At 41.5% G+C, this 22,246-nt stretch overlaps 2 protein-coding genes across 8 annotated transcripts; both read left to right on the top strand.

The window, feature by feature from the left end:
* Positions 1 to 6,179: 6,179 nt before the first annotated feature.
* On the top strand, positions 6,180 to 15,840 carry LOC127763656 (pentatricopeptide repeat-containing protein At5g14770, mitochondrial). 7 transcript variants are annotated; one of them, XM_052288425.1, is made up of 7 exons: positions 6,180 to 9,473; positions 10,027 to 10,186; positions 10,830 to 10,988; positions 12,144 to 12,418; positions 12,501 to 13,770; positions 14,097 to 15,265; positions 15,480 to 15,840. In XM_052288425.1, the coding sequence occupies exon 1, from the start codon at positions 6,180 to 6,182 to the stop codon at positions 8,976 to 8,978; it is 2,799 nt and encodes a 932-aa protein (XP_052144385.1). In that variant the 3' UTR covers positions 8,979 to 9,473; positions 10,027 to 10,186; positions 10,830 to 10,988; positions 12,144 to 12,418; positions 12,501 to 13,770; positions 14,097 to 15,265; positions 15,480 to 15,840. The 7 variants fall into 7 exon arrangements, with proteins under 7 accessions (XP_052144385.1, XP_052144384.1, XP_052144383.1 ...); XM_052288424.1 differs by having other exon boundaries at positions 12,144 to 13,581; positions 13,653 to 13,770; XM_052288423.1 differs by having other exon boundaries at positions 12,144 to 13,770; positions 15,480 to 15,609; positions 15,697 to 15,840.
* Positions 15,841 to 18,385: 2,545 nt separating this feature from the next.
* LOC127761932 (zinc finger protein ZAT5-like) lies at positions 18,386 to 19,952 on the top strand. The gene has a single exon (XM_052286268.1). The coding sequence runs from the start codon at positions 18,639 to 18,641 to the stop codon at positions 19,671 to 19,673; it is 1,035 nt and encodes a 344-aa protein (XP_052142228.1). The 5' UTR covers positions 18,386 to 18,638; the 3' UTR covers positions 19,674 to 19,952.
* Positions 19,953 to 22,246: the final 2,294 nt, after the last annotated feature.

Genomic DNA, 22,246 nt, shown 5'->3' with positions numbered 1-22,246 from the left:
CATGCATGTGTTCCCCGTTTTGTACCGATCGAGATTTCTCATCATTATGATATATAGTACAGTACTCCTGTAATATTAATCATTAACTATTTTTCTTTTCATTATACGTACAAGTCTCGATCGGTACTATGACAAAATAAACTAGTATCAGTTTTACGTGAAAAAGTACTCCTTCACTTTTCTTATTTTTATTTTTATTAAATTGTATGTGAAAAAATAAAAAATCATTAAATTGTATGTGAAAAAGTACTACTCAACTTTTCTTATTATTATTATTCTGCATCTCGATATATAATGTCATGTGCATGCGTCCCAGTGGTGCAGAGAGGCTAATTATTTAAGTAATATATATAGTCCTCTATCGGATCATTAATTTCTTCTGTTTGTGGTTAAGGGTCAGTATTTTGACAAAATAAAAACTGGCATCATTTTCGGTTACAAAGTACTCCTCGAGCTTTCTTATGAAAAAAAAGAAATTACTACTGCCACTGTGTACTATCAATTGATTCTCTGCTGCACCAACACCTATTGTTACACCATTTTAATGCTCAATTGTTCAATGTTGATTACATGCAAATATATTATTATGGAAATAAAACAAAAAGAAAAGTAAAAGAGACAGATCGATAATGGTGCCTAGTAATATACTATCTCCGTCCCAAAATAGTGGTCGCTTTGACTTTTTTCATGCAACATATGATCATTCGTATTATTTGAAAATTTGGTGTAAATATAAAAAAAAGATAAGTCATATTTAAGGTGCTTTTGATAATAAAATAAGTCACAAATAAAATAAATAATAATTCTATAATTTTTTGAATAAGACGAATGATCAAAAGTTATAAAAAAAAACTCAAAGCGACGAGTATTTTGGGACGGAGGTAGTATATGAGAATCGAACGAGCTAAACATGACATGTGGAGGTGATTAGCTATACTTAATTTTATCACGCAAACAAACAGCATATATATCTAACAGTTACAGATTCGATCTGCTTTAGTTTCTGTACGTCAATATATTATATTTCCAGATTCTAATAGTCACTTGTCGCGATCGATTGATTAATCAATAAACTATTGTTGCGGTTTGATTTGTACTTATATATATAGTCGCGCTTAGCTTCCAAATTAAGCTAAATTCCGTAAAAAACAAAGTCCTAGTCGTCGTGCTATATAGGAGTATATATGTATACCACTTTGGCATCCAAATTCAAAAGTTTTTCGAGCCTCGGGAACTTAATTAAGCTTAGTCAAAATCGCATAAAGCTATAGTAGTGGCAGCTTCAAAGCGAAGAACATGCATGCATTCCAATTAGCTTTAGTATTTCTAACAGTGAATATATCCTTGTTTGCTAATTCCGTTTTTGCTTTTTGTCAGCCATGTTTTCTTTAATTAAATTAAAGTTCACCGATAATATGACTAATCTCTATGACTGGTCAGTGGACTGCTTGTGACTCCAGCCATGCATGTTAATTAGTCAGTCACACATATATAATTTACAAGTTAATTGAAGGGGGCATGATGCATATTAACATATGACACAAATGATCTTTTTCATGATGTCAATCAGTACTAGTCAATCGTGGATGGAGTAGTATTGCACATATAATTATATACGTACAGTATATGTTAATTAGGACAGCAACGTACTTCTAGATGAAATTGGAGGCAGAGACTGTAGCGACGAATAATTAATTAAGATAGCTCATGTGAAAGAGGCAGCGCAAGAACTGTGTAGCCTGGTAGGCAGCAGCTTTCAATTCATACTTCTGAGATTTGCGGCGCCTCCAAAACTTGGCCGGCAACTCAAGTCCAACAATCCTAGTACGAATAGCCTGCATATGTATTTTTATCTGTATTTTTTTTAATTTTTATGGATTTTTTGAGCTGCCTACTATACAGTTTAAATTAAACATTTCCCATGCGTGCATGCTCAGGCTCTCGATGACTCGATCGATCGATCACTCGTGTCACCCTAACGGCCATGCTTGCGCTCGTCACAGATATCAGCTTCTAGTGTTTTTTTTTTCAATCTTTTGGTATAGATCAATCTTTTTGGGGTAATTATATATTGTATGTTGAAGACGATCATATATACGCGCTACTATTTCAGACCGAATTTATGGAGTTGCGGCTAGTTGACCAAAAGTTAAATAAAACACAGAATTGTATGCACTCGTGTGCATGCATATGGGTCGCGTGCCCAAAATATGGGAGTATAGTATATTTTAGTTAGCTAGTAGCAAAATGACAAAGTGCTTGGAAGTACTCTATATAAATTATTCTATAGCCGCATATATGGTCCTCCTCAGGAGGTATAATCAGGGTGTGTTTAGTTGAGGAAATAAAAATTTTTAGGTGTCACATCGGACGTTTGACCGGATATTGGAAGGGGTTTTCGGACACGAATAAAAAAATAATTTCAGAACTCGCCTAGAAACCGCGAGACGAATCTTTTGAGGCTAATTAAGCCGTCATTAGCACATGTGGGTTACTGTAGCACTTATGGCTAATCACGGACTAATTAGGCTAAAAGATTCGTCTCGTGATTTCCCCCATAACTATGTAATTAGTTTTTCTTTTTATCTATATTTAATGCTTCATGCATGTATCCAAAGATTCAATGTGATGTTTTTGGGAAAAAATTTTGGGAACTAAACGGCCTTCAGAAAGATATTGTTTTGAGTCAGTATTTAAAACAAACGTGGCTGATGATCCCAATAAAACTACTCTTCTTTTTTAAAACGTCCAACACAAAAGTTAAAAAAAAAATCTATCTTCCCCATCATATAATATAATCCACGTACGTATTCTAATATGTATACTATAGTTTACATAATTAAATTGGGATGTATATCCTATATTCCAAAATAAGTTTAGTTTATAAATAAATCTAACCGTATAAAAGTGAATTTATTTTAGTACAAACAAGGTTCTTACTCCCTCTATCCCATAAATACAAACCTAATACGTATGATATGTGATACATCTTAGAAATACATATTCAAGATGTATGTTTAGATTTATATTAGTAGGATATATCATATCTCGTACTACAATGTTTAATTTTATAGTACTGTGATGTGTGTACTAACATGTTTAAATTGTGATGTGTCATATTTCTCTAGTAGGTATATATATATTCCACGTAACAAATTAAAGGGAGTACGCAAGCTATATATTTTCCATGGCCATGCATGACTAAAAACGGATGAAATTAAAGTGGAACTTGGCCTGGGCGGCTGGCTATCTGAATGAAGCGATCGATCCACTACTAGTGGTTCTACTAGTGGTGAGCGGATGATTTTGACATGGACGCGGTCAGCGTTGACACGTGGTGATCATCACTTAACTTGGTCCTCCCTACCGACCTTAATTAGCTTGACCGCCTCTATTATATTGCCCCTTTCCCTTTCCCTTTACTTTTCTTTTAATATAACATTGAGATTAATTATTTTGAAATATATATATATATAAATATAAATATATATATATATGACGTACATATGCAATGATCACATTAATAATAGTTTGTCGGCTGCCATGTTGTCCGTGGCTAATATACGGTCAGTTCGGGAAACCTTTAATTATATTTTGATAAGCATTTAATAGAAAATTAGCTTTTAACTTTTACTTTATTTTTTAAAACTCTACAATTAACTTCTTTGAATCGAAACGATAAGTCGAATTATTTGGAGCAGCTATACATCTGTTATGTTAGGAAACGATAAGCGAACAGACGATAAAGAACAATAGATCAATCACAGAAGACACGAGATTTAACGTGGAAAACCCTCCCAAAACAGGAGAGAAAAAACCACGGGCGCCAGCCAGCAAAATATCTTCACTATATCTGGGGTGAGATTACATCGCCGCACGGCGGCTTACAAGAGGTATATATATGGTGGAACCCCAAAAGGGATGGGGCCCAAGCCTCCCGGCGACGGGCCTCCGCTCCACTACGGCAGAAGCTGGCCTTTATTAAGTACAAATGAATTTGGATCACAACTCAACATGTTAGAATCTTAATTAAACATTCTCATATACTTTCTCCATTTGAAAAAGATTTACAATTCTAGAGTTTAAAATTTGACTCACTAGTCACTAAGAGTTCAACCCATAGTTTCTTACTACTGCTCCAGCCGGTACTATATATTGCATCTTTGTGGTAGTAATATAATATAACATCGTACCGTTTTTTCTCTTCTTTTTTTTTTGTGGGGGGACCTTTTACTAGAATTCAATTTTTTTTGCCTCTTAGTTGGACGGAGCGAGTACATGCGGCTATGTTTTATTTCTCTTCAAAACGATAAAAACCCAACAGATCAGTACAAAGATAAACCACGTGCGTTTTACAAACGACAAATGTCATACACTGTATCGATTAGCACACGGATCAGAGAAAAAGAAGATCATAAAAAAGTTAACAGCGCATGCATGCATAAGGCAGGCAAATTAAGCATGCGTAATGCATGCATATTGTACTGTGATCGATCAACTCAACGCGACATGCACATTTTTGTTTTAGATAATGAACAGCAATGCATGCACATGAAGACTGTGAAGAGCTAACTGTCGGTAATAATTTGATAAAGTGGTCTACAATTGCATGCGATAGATCTCGGCTGGAATAATAATGGATCAGTTTCACATTTCCATCGACCATGCATCTTAGTTCTGTCTGTCCCATCATTTTTCATGTCACCGGGCCTTCTTCACTTTTTTCAGATACAAGCACACACCACATTTATCATCAGGTTTATTACTGTACCCCATTCACAATTTCAGATCGATCAGGTATTAACTATTATAAATTAAAATATATATAAAAAGCTTTTGCAAAGAACATGTCGTCTAACAGATTAGGAAACATACTCACAGTAAATGAGGAGCTGCAAAAGCTAAACAAGTGTTCAAATGGAGCCTTAGATTGGATAGGTTTGATAAAAAAACATATGGATAAAACTCTTATACATGTGCTATTGGTAGTTTAAAAATTAAAAGTGATAGATCGATCACGATAGAATATAATCGAAATGAACCCTAAAATTTAATTTCAGAATTGAAGAATTGATCGTGGCTGATCAACAAATGGGCAATCAAAATTTCAGCTCTACTCTGCTTCTCAGGTGGACCTAATCCAAATACCCCTTAGAAATCACTTGCATTTCTACTTCCCCTACTCATATGAGTCAATTTTTCTTCAAACTTCTGCCATATCCAGTTTTCAACTCGAAAAGATGGAGGTCTATGGGACACTAGAAACTGAAATAACTAGGGAAAATATATGAAAACGGGATATCAGGGGAAAGCTAGAAGAGAAATTGACCTGGATTGAGTTTTGTGCATGAATTTGAGTTGTAAGGGAAAATATAGAAACACCAGTGAATTAAGGGGGCATTTGGATTTTCCCCTAGTCTTCCTTTTTTTGGTCTGAAAGTGCTATGGGCTAGGCCGAAGACAGTATGGGCCATTCTCGTCAGCGCCAAGGTCCAGCCCATCAACAGGTTACTGGCCAACTCCGCGAGAGTTAAAAAGGCCCACTATTGGTTTCGGGCTTTAAGCGTTCAGGCCCGAAAGAAGCCCAGAGAGAAGCCCTACTACTCATCGAATTTTTTTTATTTTTTATTTTTTTTCTTTTAATATTTACAGAAATAATCTATCGGCAAAAAAAAAATTATAAAAATAGACCCTACCGTCCTCCACTAGAGCGGCAAGCTGACGTGATAAACGGGGGAGGGATGGGCGGTGACAGCAAACGGGAGAGGGAGGGTTTTTTCGTTAGGGCGGCAAGGGGCCTCCATGCAAAAAAGCCAGCCCGGGCCTAGTACTTTTTGCATCTGGCTCCCTTACCGCTCTCTAGTAGGGCGGCAAGGGACTCAGATAAAAAAAAAATGTACGAGCCAAATGCTCTTTAGGGCTGCGAAAAATGCATTTAGCCCCTTGCCGAGGGCGGCAAGGGGCTAAATGCAAATTTCGCAGACGGCGGCAGACGGCGTCGTTGAGACGCCGTCTGCCACGTCAGCGTGCCGCCCTCCACTAGGGCGGCAGGGTCTATTTTTGTAATTTTTTGCGCCGATAGATTATTTCCGTAAATATTAAAAGAAAAAAATTTAAAAATGAAAAAAATTCACTACTCATCAGCGACCTGCTGCTAGTGGTGGTCTGCGGCAGCGGCCATGGCGCCCCCGCCTGAATCCGAAACCCTCCGCCTCCACGCCTCCTTCCTCTGCTCCCTCGCCATCGCCCTCCTCCGCGCCGGCCGCCTCTCCGCCGCCTCCCACCTCCTCTCCTCCCTCCCCTCCCCTCCCGCCCCCCTCCTCCGCCGCCTCATCCCCGCCCTCGCCACCTCCGGCCTCGCCGCCGCCGCCATCCGCTTCCGCCCCGCCGACCCCGCTTCCCTCAACGCCCTCCTCTACTCCCACTGCCGCCTCCGCCTGCTCCGCCCCGCCATCGCGCTCCTCCGCTCCTCTCGCCCGACCACCGTCGCCTACAACATCCTTCTCGCCGCCCTCTCCGACCATGCCCATGCCCCCGCCGTGCTCGCCGAAATGTGCAAACGCGGGGTGCCGTTCGACGGGGTCACCGTCAACACTCTGCTCGCTGGGCTCTGCAGGAATGGCCAGGTCGACGCGGCGGCGGCCCTGGCCGACAGGGGCGGAGGGATCCACGCCTTGGATGTCATCGGCTGGAACACTCTCATTGCTGGATATTGCAGGGTTGGGGACACGCCCGCAGCATTGTCCGTGGCCGACAGGATGACGGCACAGGGGCTGCCAATGGATGTGGTGGGCTACAATACCTTGGTTGCCGGGTTCTGCCGCGCCGGCCAGGTTGATGCTGCGCGGGGCGTGCTGGACATGATGAAGGAGGCAGGGGTTGATCCGAATGTGGCGACCTACACACCCTTCATTGTGTACTACTGTAGGACGAAAGGGGTCGAGGAGGCATTCGATTTGTATGAGGGAATGGTCAGGAATGGAGTGCTGCTGGATGTGGTCACGCTTAGCGCTCTCGTTGCTGGACTTTGTAGGGATGGCCGCTTCTCGGAGGCGTATGCTCTTTTCAGGGAGATGGACAAGGTTGGGGCTGCGCCGAACCATGTCACCTACTGTACGCTTATTGACTCGCTGGCGAAAGCTGGGAGGGGCAAGGAGTTGCTCAGCCTGTTGGGGGAGATGGTTTCTAGAGGCGTGGTCATGGATTTGGTCACCTATACTGCTTTGATGGACTGGTTGGGTAAACAAGGCAAGACTGATGAAGTAAAGGACACACTTCGTTTTGCTCTTTCAGATAATCTCTCCCCCAATGGTGTTACATACACTGTATTGATCGACGCTCTCTGCAAAGCTCACAACGTCGATGAGGCAGAGCAGATGTTGCTGGAAATGGAGGAGAAATCGATCAGTCCAAATGTTGTTACGTTCTCATCGGTCATCAACGGCTTTGTTAAAAGAGGATTGCTTGACAAAGCAACTGAGTATAAGAGGATGATGAAGGAAAGGGGCATCAATCCAAATGTGGTGACCTACGGAACACTTATTGATGGTTTCTTCAAGTTCCAAGGGCAAGATGCAGCTCTTGAGGTGTACCATGACATGCTATGTGAGGGTGTCAAGGTAAATAAATTCATTGTTGATTCTCTGGTGAATGGTTTGAGACAGAACGGAAAAATAGAGGAAGCCATGGCATTGTTTAAAGATGCGAGTGGGAGTGGCCTGTCACTAGATCACGTAAACTATACCACTTTAATAGATGGGCTCGTCAAAGCAGGCGACATGCCTACTGCTTTTAAGTTTGGTCAGGAGTTAATGGACAGAAACATGTTGCCCGATGCAGTTGTTTATAATGTGTTTATCAATTGCCTTTGCATGCTTGGGAAGTTTAAGGAAGCAAAATCCTTCTTGACAGAGATGAGAAATATGGGATTAAAACCTGATCAATCAACATATAACACTATGATTGTTTCGCATTGCAGGAAAGGAGAGACTGCTAAAGCTCTAAAACTCCTTCATGAAATGAAGATGAGCTCCATAAAGCCTAACCTCATCACATACAACACACTGGTTGCTGGTCTCTTTGGGACTGGGGCAGTGGAGAAGGCAAAGTATTTGCTAAATGAGATGGTCTCAGCTGGATTCTCTCCATCCTCTCTGACTCATCGACGGGTTTTGCAAGCATGTTCACAAAGCAGGAGGTTGGATGTGATTCTGGATATTCATGAATGGATGATGAATGCTGGGCTTCATGCTGATATCACCGTATACAATACGCTTTTGCAAGTTCTGTGTTACCATGGCATGACAAGAAAAGCCACAGTTGTTCTGGAAGAAATGTTGGGGAGTGGAATTGCCCCAGACACAATCACATTCAATGCTCTTATTCTTGGTCATTGCAAGAGCAGCCATCTAGATAATGCATTTGCTACATATGCTCAGATGCTTCACCAAAACATTTCACCAAATATAGCTACTTTCAACACGCTTCTGGGTGGTCTTGAGTCTGTTGGAAGGATCGGAGAAGCAGGCACCGTGCTCATTGAGATGGAGAAGAGTGGGCTTGAACCCAATAATCTCACCTATGACATACTGGTTACAGGACATGGAAAACAAAGCAACAAAGTCGAAGCAATGAGATTGTATTGTGAAATGGTGGGAAAGGGCTTTGTTCCTAAAGTAAGCACTTATAATGCTCTTATAAGTGACTTCACTAAAGCAGGAATGATGACTCAAGCTAAAGAGCTCTTCAAGGATATGCAAAAGAGAGGTGTTCATCCTACATCCTGTACTTATGATATCCTTGTAAGTGGATGGTCAAGGATTCGAAATGGAACTGAGGTGAAAAAATGTCTCAAAGATATGAAAGAAAAAGGATTCAGTCCATCTAAAGGCACTCTTAGTATTATATGCAGAGCATTCTCAAAACCAGGAATGACATGGCAAGCTCAACGTTTACTTAAAAACCTTTACAGAGTTTAAAATGCGAAGTTTGGTCTCTTATCTACCAGATATAGATGTTTCTTTATCTTGTCAGGGTGGTCAGTAGTGCTGATTGAATGATTCTATTGTCTAATCCTCGACAAGCGTTTTGGCTCTCTGAAAGTTTGTTGCAGTAATCTCATAGGGTGGCATGTTTGAAATGTGGCAGGTATGATCTTGCAAGAGAGCAGAAATCCCAGAATACATATTTTACGGAAATATACTGCTTCAGTGCATCTAGAAATGTAAGTGGCCGGGCAGTCTCATCACTTGGAGAATGATTTGGTGGCAAGTACCATTTACTACAAACTAAATGTACGTGAGGTTAAAGGATGTGTAACACATGTTACACTGCACACATTCTTGCACAGTTGCATCCACAACCCAGATGGAGGAAAAGATGTTCCAGTTGGAAAAGAAAATACTGTGCTCTTTGAAATATCAGTGCTAAATTTGGATAGACTAAGAACTCCTTAGCAATAATTGTTGCTGCAGGTACAAATACAAATATTCTTATAGTTTATGCAATTTGTTGTTGGGGTCTTGGAGAGGTGGAACTCTACACATTGATTTGCCAAATGATGCCTTGCTGGTTTATGCTCACTTGGGCATTCTATTTGCCAAAAATGATGCTTTACTGGTTTCTGCCCACTTGGGCCTTCTAGATGTCTTTTGAATTTCTGCTATGAAGTAGTTGTTACCTGCAAAAATATTTCTTTTCTTTACTGCAAATAATTTTCTAGTACTATGAGGAAAGTGATGATGTTTGTAGCACCATGAGTAGCCTTTGGACATTTTTTGAAACGAAGATCCCTTTCATATTTAAACATAACAACAGCTGCTAGGTGAACTTTTGCTATATTTTTTTGTTGAGAACTTCTAATCTGCTATTAGCAATCAAAGATTGCCATATCCAGGGTCAATCTTGCATTGCAGGTCATACTTTACTAGATGCTGTTCTTTTTCCATGAAGGTCTGGTTATATCTGTGATCCTGTGAAAACCTTAATTTTCCTTATAGTCCTTTATGTTTTGCCATTGCATTTCAGAGTTGCTTTGAAATCCTATGCCTAGCTGGATCATAATTGATGATAGTGAAGATGGTTCATGATCCTGCAGTGGAGACCTTTGCATACTTGTGTTGCCTGGCCTGGACCACAGGATTATCAGTGGGACTGGTGGAGTCCTGATAACAGCTGAACTCTTCAGGTAGTCATGTTTTTGTGTAATATCTAATCCAACCAACCCCATTTTTGGTGTCATATGGTTTCACTGTTATCTGAACTGAATGGAAAGAAAAAAAAGGGAAATATGACAACTTATCTTGTCTGTTACTCTATATTAGTTTCTTTGCCTACAAAATGAACCAGCTATAAGTGGATTATCTGTTTGGTTCTTACACATTTGTTTTGTGTTGAATTAGGTGGTAGTGTGGTGTATCATGAATGTGGAGTCCAGGAAAAACAAAACCAAATATATTTTATGAAATATTTAGTTGCAATGTTTTTCCACATAACAAACATTGATACTCAGGGGTACAGTTATTCAAAGTTAAAATGTTTTTTCGCAACACTTTGCTACAAAGAAGCGATTTTGTATTTTCTGTGCATATGTGTGCCTACATTGCCATAGTAAAAGCAGAGGATAAGTTATCATCCTAACACCATACCATGTAATTTGGATCTTGGCTGAAATATTTCAGATTTGTTGCAACAATATGAAATTTTCCAGTTCATGTCTTTGTATTTGAATGGACCAAAAATGAATTGGCTGAACGGACTTCAGCAATTTTATTCACTTCTTTATGGCCAATACAAGGTCAGTATACTGAGGGGGAGTGATACTTTTCCAGGTCACTGCTTAAGCAATGAGATATTAAAGATGGTGATCAAACCAATTTTTGTGCATGTACTGCTGCAAGTTCATATGAACACAGAAGTTAACTTCATTGATATTGTTTGTGCCTATCAGGTTATTGCACAAAACATTTACCAAGCCAAGGAAAAAGGAGGTATGTTTACTTCTATCTGTTCTGTGCATTCAGTCATCCAAAGCTTTCCATGTATTTGGCCATGTTTGATCCACAGCATGCTCTATTCGATGACATTTAGATTTTTATGTGGGTTAATATTTGTTCACTCTGCTGTTTCCACCTGGTCTTTATCTTGCCAGATGAAGCCCATGCGAAAATGCCAATTGTGCCCAGACTACATAGACCCCACACAAATAATTGTTAAAACCAGATAAGAGTAACTGACTTGTGAACCACAAAACCCCTTGGTCCCTCCCATTCTAGTTGACTAGTTCTAGGGTATATCCGTACATGCAGATCGCTGATTGCCTGTAGAAAAGCTTCTAGGTTGTAAAGCTTCTGATCGACGAGCTGAGCTGGGCTTAGTTCTTGACAGTGGCTTTTAAATCTGGGCCTGCTCTTTTCCCCCTTTGAGGCCCATGCATCCAAGTTTCGTTATGCTCTCTCTCTCCCTCTCTCTCTCCCTCTCTCTCTCTCTCTCTCACACACACACACACAAAAAAAAAAACGTATACTACTAGTATGATTGGACTTGTGATCTTATCTTAAAAATGGGGGGAAGAAAAGATGGTGATCAATTAATACTTCTGATTACCCCTTTCTTCACCCTAGGATTTTGACCAAAGATGCTGAAAGCACCTTAGACGTCATTTGACATATTCACAGAGGAGTATATGAAACTTGTTGTGCAGATTAGAGGCTATTGATTCTGAAAAAACACCTGCAGTACCCAGGATGAAAAATATGAAATGACTATAAAGTAGTAGTAAGCCAAGGTGAGAGCGGCCACAGATTGACGAGAGGAGCAGCACCACTCAACTCAACTCAACACGACACATCCATCCCAAGCCAAAGGCATATATCTAAAGTTGATGGTACAGCAAGTTGCGTTGAAGAGCACAATCCTCTACTACACAAGTAGGCAGACTAGACCAAACCATCCCAGTCCCAGACTTATCCGTTTATATATTTTTATAGACAAGCAACGGCTTATAGTGGGTGAGGCTTGCATATTATGTAGAAATTAGGAAGCTCACACATATATTTCCTTCTTTCTTGTTTACTTACTTGAAATAAATACATCATCTCTTTGAGAGATGAAATAAATACAATATGATTTTACCTACAATACAGGTGTAAATTAAGCAGAAGGATGGTTGTAAAAAGGAGAGGGATGGTGGTGGTCACGAGACCGGTATGAGGCCACAAGTTAAGTGAAGTGAAGTGAAGTGATGACCTAGTGCACAAGATGGATTCCACTGATTCACACTTTGACACTTCACATGCACACAACACAGGGACCAAGCAGATCAGCTGGCCTTGCAAAAAAGTTGCTTGAGTGAGTGCAGGAGATTGGTTGCAGCGTCGCACTCAGGGAACGCTCTGGTTCTAGTGTCACACCGAATACGGTACCATTCATATGCCTCAATCCCAGCCTCTCCTGAAAAAAGGCTTTCTTTCCTTCGCTTCCACAAGCTGATGCTCGTACAGTGTCCAAATTTCACTACAGCCACTACTGCTTGGATTGGTGCTACCTGTTGTTGTCCCTTGCTACCCTCAGCGTGTACTCCTGCTGCTCTGGTGCCACACCTGCTACTGCTACTAGTACCACTTACTACTTTTGCCACTTATCAGCTCCCTAGTGGCAGGGAGTGAGAGGAGAGAGAGCCACTTCACTCTGTGTAGTGACACTAGTCGCTCAGCTGATTATGTGTGGACATGTGACACCGTGTGTTTTTTGTGGCTAGCAAAATGGTTAGATATCCTTTGTGGATATTCTAATTTCTGCCTCAAGACACCGATGTCTTTATAGTATATATGTTGATAGCTATGAGTAGATGAGTGAAAAGGTTGCAGGGCAATAGAATGGTCTAGAACGGCAACTGTGCGCCTAGAAGATGACCTTCTGTTGAATTGAAACCAGGGATGCATTTCTGATATGTTAGTTCTTAGAGGGGTGGGTCATGATGGTATCGACTCTCTTACCAGAAAGAAAATTCACAGATACAGTTTTTTCTTCAATTTGCATTTTGCAGCTAGCAAACTAAGTGCCAGTACGGCAGTACATACTCTCAGTGGCAGATTTGTAAATGTGAGCATAATGTGATAACTGATAAGCGTGCGATAAACAGGGACTCTGTAGCTACCAAAGTTGCTAATTTTGGAAGCATCACTTGGGTTGCAGCAGAAAGTATTGGCCATGAAGGTGATGTCTTCATTACTTATCAGTGGTGCGAGCAAAAAGTGTTCATCAGCTGAGCAGTGAGCTACAAAGAGAGTGAGTGATGGCCAACTTGCCAGAGACGCATTATAGTTTGGCCGGTCACCGAACTAACTATAACCTTGCAAGTTCGGCAAGCATGTTAACTCTGGTGATAATCTGAATTTGATCTCCATCATAACATACTCACTGCTGTGTGAATCTTGGAGAATCTGTGGATGCACTTTTGGGATCAGGTCATTTTTTATCTTCGCTAAAGCTGTATATGCACCACTGTGTTATTATTATATGGTCGATTCAATCAAATCCCAGACTCCAGACTTATTATTCCAAAAGGAATGGCAAAGAAAGGTTAGGGATTATATTATCTAAGGTCTGGTTATTTCGGATATTATCTGACATTCATTACAAGTCATTATCAGGGACCCACATTTCTTTTTCGTGGAATCTATTTTCCTGTACTGTTGGATAAGAGTTGTACTGAACGGAGAATTACTACTGGCTGTGAGCAACCTGAAGGTTCCGGTCTCCTTGCTTTATGTAAGATAATACTTAGCTATTACTCCCTCCCTATTTTTTCTATTTGATGTTCTCGATTTTTCGTGGTCTTTGAAATATAGCTTTGGCCATTAGCTTTTTTTAGCTTTACATTAATGTTGACTAATCAAACGACAGTATTATAAATGATTTTTAATAGCAACAGTGGAAATAAACCAAAATAATACTAACTATTTTCAGAAACCAATGGCCTATTAAGGCATTGGATTTTTTTTTTCCAAAGAGCTAGTAGCTAGTACAAGGCATTGGAGTATTTTGTTATTCTCTTTGCTCATTCTCAGTTTTCCTCTTTTCCCTATCTCTCACAGGACAGTGAGAATTAACTTTTGCCCAATAATTGTTGGTTGTTACCGTGGCGACGTCCATTTCGTTGGATGAAGACGCAAACTGATGGAGCTGGAGAACTTTTAGTTAACTACTTAAGTTAATGCACCAGTGGAGAAGCATCTGTTGGAAGCAATTAAGCTTGTGTCCGTCAGCAGCAGTAGGTGGTTAAGTTTCTTGGACCATTGGGCGGTGCATACTTGTACCACATCATTAGAAAATGTACATGTGTGAGGTTGAGTTTAATTAGCAACATGCAGTCATCAGCCAGGAAGCAAAGAGGAGGCATGACTTGAGACGGAACAAAAGATGATTCTAGCACATGGCATCGGAATAAGGTTTGCCCACCAATCAGTGTGTGAGGAGTGGTTGCCCATGAGCAAAGCCAACACTTGCCACACTCTTAAGGTGGCAGCCACAGCAATCTATTATGTGATGAAGCATTGACTCTCCCTTCACTCCACGCCACTAATTTAACTTGGGGCAATCATACAATTCCATCAGCAGGGGCATATTATGGATCAATGGCTTCTCAACAAGTCTGAAGAATCATCCTGCCACATATTGAATTATTCCCATCCTAGCTTGGAAGTTGGAAGTGTGGTTATGTCCTCCTTGCTACCCTGCACAAGTGTCAATTGCCATGTGTATCCACAAAGTACGTCTTAGTAGTAACACCAACTACCAGTAATTGACTTGAGGGCCTGCAGGTTTGTTTGGAGAAGACATGTCTGTCACTCTGTCAGTGAGGCCTAAACCTGATGATGCATCGTGATTAACGGTTCTCCAAGCATGACAGACAGCACGATACAGCTGCTGCTTCTGCTTGGGATCCTTCGGGGAGCTGTTGTCATGTGGAGTGAATCTCGTCTCTCCATTTATTGTCACACTTCTCCTCTTTTCTCTCTTCTTCTTTTTTCCGTCCATCATGATAATCATCTGAACAGTCCTTAATTTTTGTGATCATCTCGTCGTTTATACTGGTGGTCTCACTGGATCTCTCTTGTCTAGTAGCATGAGTATGACGTGATGAGTGGTGGCCCAGTCACTTGCAGCCAGTGATCCCCCTGCTAATTATACATGGATTGTGGATGGTGCTGCTGCTACTGTCGAGTGTCCCACTACTGCTTCACTCATCATCCACTTGAGCCAGGTCAGTCAGGCAGCTCATCTCCATCCTACTACTACTTAACAATATATGCAGGCAGCTGGATGATCCATGGCTGGTATGGTATGTGTGCTTGGTGGGTGTCCATCAACTGCACCACATATTTCATTTCATCACTTCTAGTATATTCCAATCCACTGTGTGTTTCCTGGATTTTATTCTGTTCACTTATTATTTGTGTTCTTTTTGGTCTGTGCAGGCAGGCAGATTCCTTAATTCACCCCAACTCAGGCTCATTGGTGTGTGCCCGAATCACTGCTGGTACAGATCCCTATATAGTGACTTGAAATATGCTACTAAGCACTTTGGCCAGGGCAAAAGCACACAAGGTTTTAGTAACAAATCTTGCTTAAAGCTTTATTATCCAGAGGAGTGTCATGCACTCTCTAATTAACTTACCTTGCTAACTTGATCAGGCAATGACATCAGCTCTCAGCACATTTGAGCTGCTCTCAGAAGTTTTTGTTTTTTTTTAAGAGAAGGATAGGTGGCTTGCCGTGTGTATACAAAGATTTGTTAATCTTTTGGATAAATAATGGCCAGCTTAACAGAAGTGATCACGTTCAGGGGTACTAGTTGTCCAACTAGCGTTGCATGCACTAATTAGATCCTTAAAGCTAGGGTTCTCCACATGAGGGACAACTTGGCTAATTGCCAATCATGGGCAGGATCATGGCAAGCTCAAGGGCACTTATCTTTTCTGCACTGCTTAAGTATGGCAAAGAGAAAACAAAGGCAGGTAGCAGCCACTGATCTGATCATTAATTTCCTCGGTAGTTTGGATTGCAGAACAAGTGAGTGACCAGCAAGTGTAGATGCATGTGTAGTGTTGAGAGATCCAAAGAGAGAGGAAGTGTGTTAGAGAGAGAAAGGAAGCTATATCTAGCTAAGCTAGACCAGCTTCCAACTGATGCCTTGCTTGCCCCCACCACACCACAGCATCATATCCAATTGGCATTGGTCTCCAAACTAATTAAACTCTATTTCTTTTTTCTAATGAAGTTCCTTGTTGCCCCACACGACAAACAACAATTCATCACGTCAAGAATCATCTATTAATCAGCTACTAACCAGTCACCACCCGTTCCTCCCTCGATCACTCGTTGACTTATATCTCACACAATAACACAAAGATCGTCTTCACTACTAGCTTCTTCAACTTGAAGGATTAAAATTGGATGAAATTAAGGTTTGCTATTTAGATATATGCATTGTATAACTACTCAATTACTTTGGTGTAGTTAATTGAGTTATCAGCTAAGCCACGTCAGTGTTTACTGTATGTATGAAAGTTGTATGGTTCTTAGGCGATAAGTAGACGCGCATCGTGTACAAATACATTGTACGGGAACAGTGGTTAGGGTGTGGCAATTAAATTTGAGGACGACCTACTTGATTGAGACAGTGCAGCCACAGCAGCAGCAACTATTAGTATCGCCCAAACCAAATCTAAGCTAGTGAGATCCAGTGAACTAAGAAATGAAAAAAAAAATCACATACAAAACTGGTGTGACCACTAACTACTTAGGGTATCAGATTAGAGAGATCAAGAACAATCGAATTAATTAGCTAGTTATGTAGCTGTGCCATTTGCATCAGAACATGTCAATTTTGCTAGCTTTTGGTTTAGCTTAAAAAGCAAGTGACTATTATTATTAGCCAATGCAATGCAATCAAAGAACAGGTGAACAATTGTGTTTGTTCACAAGAAAAAAAAAGGAAGAAAAATCAAAGTACTGTGTGTATGTGGGGATACATGCAAGTGAGTACTTGACAAGTGACAACAAATTGCAGGTATTTTTGTGTGGCCAATGGAGAGTAGAGACAGCTGCAGCTGCACCACCACTACCTCACTACCTCCTAATTTTAGTTGCCAACTGCCAAGCAAAACTAGCTGTTCATGTCTATTAGCGCTTCATCATAGAATTGCTGCCAAAGACTACTCTCCATGTAAATAAAGATCTCAATTATTAAGAACCATCAAACAATTTGGTGGACTTTCACATATACCTTTTATTACTAAATTTAAAGGCATACTAATTATTAAAACAAGAAAAGGAATAGAAAGAACCATATATAGGTCATGAGAAGCAGATCAAAAAGCAGAGTATTTTTTCTCCTGTGGTTCAAGACAGCCTTGCAGTGTGACACTATCACCCCAGGAATCACACATCCAAACATGCACATCATCCCCCAGGGAATATTGGGCTTGCTTGCATGGTTTCTTTTCTTTCTTGGCCTACCTGTTACCACGCACAAATTACTCACTCGCCACTCCTACTTGGATCCTTTTCAATCTCTTGTCCATGTCCACATATATTAGTAGTGGCAAACATGTTGTCACCTAGCTCCCTCTATCTATTCCATCTACTCTCTCCGTTCCAGAAAGACTTAATTTCTGGTGCTTAAAATTCATCCCATAAAAAAACTTAGATTTCAAAGGGTTCAAACCAATCAGACTAAGGCATTTAATTGGAGCTTAATTAGTAAATACAACCAGGAGTATGAATAAGAGGCACCATAGTTATTTCTCATCATTACTAATTTATCTGAAAAATACTAGAAATGAAGCCGACAAAGGGAGTATATTACTTGAATTCATCACAAAAAGAAAACAACAGCTATGCTAACTATAGATACTAGTATAATAGTTGAGTAGGCACAGCTTCATCCTCACTCACGCACACACACATACACTTTGATGGGTTAATTCAAGAGGGTAAGTAATTAAGCATTTGGAAAACAAGCAAGGGGCTAAATTAAGGGTGTCTAATAATGATGTAAAAACATATTTGGCACACGAAGTTAAAAGGCAGCTAGTAGAGGGAGCTAGCCAGGCATCAAAATCGTCCACAAGTAATTAAGAGGGAGCCTTTTAACACACACTCTCGGCGTGCCCGTTCCTTGGCCACCAGTTAACCTTTCTTCTTGTGCTCCATCTCCTATACTGCCTATTTACACCTTCTAACAATAGCATGCACCTGTGCTAGCTGCTGTAATTAACCACCTAATTAAACTAAACCACAGACACAAACACACACATACTCTCTCTCTCTCCCTAATTAATTCTCTCTCTCTCTCTCTCTCTCTAGAGTGGAAGGTTATAAGAGTTGCAAAGCAACAGCAAAGCCTTGCAGAGAAGAGAAGACACATATATATCCAAAGTCACCAACACATCACAGGAGAAGAAGAGAAGAAGAAGAAGAAGAAGCAAAGGCAGCTTGGTAGCTAGGCTAGGTTTTTGCCATTCCTACTCCTCTTTCCTCTCCTCCATTGATAAGGAGGCAAAGAGATCGAAACTTGCTATTCATTCTCCACTTCGATTCCATCCATCGTTTCTTGCTTTCGATCGATCGCCATGCAAGCCACCGATCACGCCGACACAGAGCGCGCTCTGGCGTTCGTCGCCATGTCCGTGGAGGACAAGCACGCCGGGTTCGTCAAGCGCAAGCGCACCAAGAGGCCGCGCCACCACGCGGCGCCGGCCTCCTCCTCCGAGAGCACCACCACCGAGGAGGAGGACATGGCGCACTGCCTCATCCTGCTTGCTCAGGGCGCCGCCGTCGTCGACTCCAAGCCGTCCACGCCAGCGCCGCCGCCGCCGCCGCCTGCGCAGCCTCCGGTGCTCGCCGCGCCCGCGCCCGCGCCGCCGCCGCCGCAGCCGCCGGTGGTGGTGGTGAAGAGCGAGAGGTACACGAGCCGCAAGTACACGGAGGCGGCCACCACGGCGGACGGCGTCAGGGCCGGGTTCTACGTCTACGAGTGCAAGACGTGCAACAAGTGCTTCCCCACCTTCCAAGCCCTCGGCGGCCACCGCGCCAGCCACAAGAAGCCTCGCCTCCCCGGCGCCGACGACGACAACGTTAACAACGTCACCAACACCAACGCCATCGTCGTCAAGTCCAAGCCGCCGCTGACGACGACGACGACGCCGTCGGCACCGTCTCCACCGCCGCCTCAGGCGGACGCCGTCGTGGTCCCGGACGTCACCACCGTGCTGAGCCTGAACAACGTGGCCGCCGCCGGCAGCATAATCAACAAGCTGAGGGTGCACGAGTGCTCGATATGCGGCGCCGAGTTCGGCTCCGGGCAGGCGCTGGGCGGCCACATGCGGCGCCACCGGCCGCTGCACGCGCCGCCGGAGCGCGCGGCGACCACGGCCGCCACCACCGCCGCCACCGCCACCGCCCCGGACACCAAGAAAGAGGGAAGCACGGGCATCAACCTGGAGCTCGACCTCAACCTGCCGGCGCCGTCCGACGAGGAGTCCGTGTCTCCTCCGCCGCCGCCGCCGCCGCCGGTGCTCCTGGCTCTCGGCGGGCAGTTCAACGACGGCAAGAAGCCAATTCTGCAGCTCACCGCCTCCGCCGCGCTGGTCGGCTGCCATTATTGACATGACATGAGCAAAGCTAAGCTCAAGAATTCTTTTCGTGATTAACACTGATCAATTGATCATTTTTTTCACTTCTTCTTCTTAATTTTTTTCTGGGGGATTAATCACTAAACATGCATGTTTACTTACAAATTTGTTTGGCATGTACATCAAGCTGGAAACTGTAACATATACTATTGATTCTTTCGATTCTTTTCTGTAAGATTAACTATACATACATACATACATAGGGATTGATTGACATTTATACATATGAAAATGAATCAAGTTTGAGATCAATTTTTGTCCAGAAATTATTAAAGTTTGGCCGCCACTTGGAGTGTGATCGATCGAGAGTGTGCGAGCACGAGTGAGTGGTGGAAAGTTGTCTGAAAATGTGACGAAAAAAAGAAGATGGTGGCAATGCAATTCGTTGCCATTCTTCTCATGGAAATTAAGAAGGGAGTGGGTGCAATGTAATGGCCGGCTACGTACTATTCAACTATTCCTTTCTCTCTCTTTTTTTATTTTAAAAAAATTGATCTGTATCCTAGCTTAGTTAGCTAGCTAGCTTAATCACTTAATCACTTCTGTTCAGTGGCAGTGTTTGCAAAAATTAAATATCCCTGTACATATAAAGCATGATCTGTTTATATACTTTTGATGCAATATTATTCCCTTTCGGACACTGCACTGCCAACATCACTTCCAATTAGTTAATTTATCTCGGGGGAGAAATTAAATATTGATTAACGCCTGCTGTTTGTTCTTAATACGTGTTGGTACGTTAATTGTATTTATTAATTTGGTAAGTTTCAAGTAGTGGTGTACATTAGTACATACGTTTCCTTTTGGGCTTTGCTATAGTAGCTAGCTGCCTTGCTGCAATAAAGATAGAGATAGTGAAGTAGGCAAAGTTGCCAAGGGAGTTGAGAGGGTTGCAAGCAAAAGACAATTGGAAGCTAGCCAACAATGCAAGCTGCTACTAGCTAGCAGTATCAGTATGAGTGAGAGTTGGGCAAATTAATTAATATAATTGGCATATATATATATATTTGATGAGCAAGAGTGAGTTGTTTCAGTTTGTTGCCTAGCTTCACTACTGGCCTGTCTTGCTCAATTAGTTGCTTGCCCTTGGATATATGTGTGTGTATGTATGCTTTATTAGTTGGTTTCTCCAGCATCAAGTAAGTAAATTAATCACAGGGGCATATGCATATCAGCATATGCAATGAAAGATGCAAATTAGGCCGGATCAGGTGCTTTTCCTGCAGGGGAGCTTGTTTTGTTTGCAAGCTAGCCTGCAGCCACAGCCAGCTGCAGTGTGCATGCATGCTGTGATCCTCTTCAGCTCTGCACTAGCATATATACATGAGCAACAAGTTAAGGAGATAATAACATATACTATATGATTAATCAATTAATTAGTCGATCTCTGAAGTGGATCTCATGCATGCATCTTCAATTACCACTAAAGTTAATTAATATATTAGTGTTGATCGATGAAAATCATTTTTTTTCGTACTTAGACCTAAAGTCAGAATTTTCATGATCCCCTGCATGTGTGTGTACTTGTGAATATCTATCTATTGAGTGCTGATATTTTCCTTCTCTTATGCAAGAAGTCACTTGATATTCCAAATTGGGCAATTTGGATCACTGCATGTCCAACTATACACACTGTTCATGTCATCAGCATCCCAGCCGTCCCCTTATTAATGTAGTGTATATATCCATAAGCTGCACTATTAATTGTTGATTGCAAAAATTAAGCTGAACTAACAAAATTTCAGTTCTGAATTAAGGTGCACTCCATATAGCTAGGTGTTTAATTTGCAAATTAATTAAAAATCAGTCGTTGTTTGCAGTAGGCAGCAAGTGTATCCAAGTGGTCGATCGCTGCAGCTGCAGAGGTAAGGTAGCTGAAGTGAAAAGGCAGGCAGGCAGGCGATACTTTCCGTGACATGTACTTACTTTTTATTAATTTGACAGCAAGACGAACATATAGGCCGGCCAGATGAGCTGAGCTGAGCTAGCTATAGATCATGGATCGATGGATGGATGGAATATATACTTACCTGCAGAATGCATGCATGCATGCATATGATCCATATGCATATAGATTATTGTTGGTCGATCATATCTCTCTATATATATCTATACTATACGGCATGGCATCTCATCACTCATGTCTAATCTTCTCCTCTAAGTACGTACTTTGGCCTGCCTGCCTGCTGAATAAATATGCGTTGAATTAATAATTAAGCTAAGCTAGATAGATATGCAAGCAGTATGCAAGTCGACCGATAGATCGATCTGTCGCAAATTAAATTAAGACGCGTATATATTTGCATGCAGTACACCATGAATTTCTCCTTGTATATATGTCACTACTGATCAGTACCACTACTCTCGAGTTAATGAAAATCCTTATCTAAAAAGATTAGACTGATATTTATGTTATCAGTGATCGATTTTTATTCTGATTTCTGAATTATACTCGTATTAATTAATTAGCAAGCTAGAGAGTGTATCTTGCAGCTAGTCTTGAACGTACCAGAGTAGTACGTCTTGAATATTCTTGGTACACGTAG

Source organism: Oryza glaberrima, chromosome 2, assembly GCF_000147395.1.
Source record: "Oryza glaberrima chromosome 2, OglaRS2, whole genome shotgun sequence".
Lineage (NCBI taxonomy): Eukaryota > Viridiplantae > Streptophyta > Magnoliopsida > Poales > Poaceae > Oryza > Oryza glaberrima.
Note: the sequence above shows the minus strand (reverse complement) of the source record. Positions and strands in the feature narration are given on the sequence as shown.

What these genes read in the sequence shown, in the direction of transcription:
- LOC127763656 (XM_052288428.1), top strand. Translation starts at nt 6,180, where the DNA reads ATGGCGCCCCCGCCTGAATCCGAAACCCTCCGCCTCCACGCCTCCTTC.
- LOC127761932 (XM_052286268.1), top strand. Translation starts at nt 18,639, where the DNA reads ATGCAAGCCACCGATCACGCCGACACAGAGCGCGCTCTGGCGTTCGTC.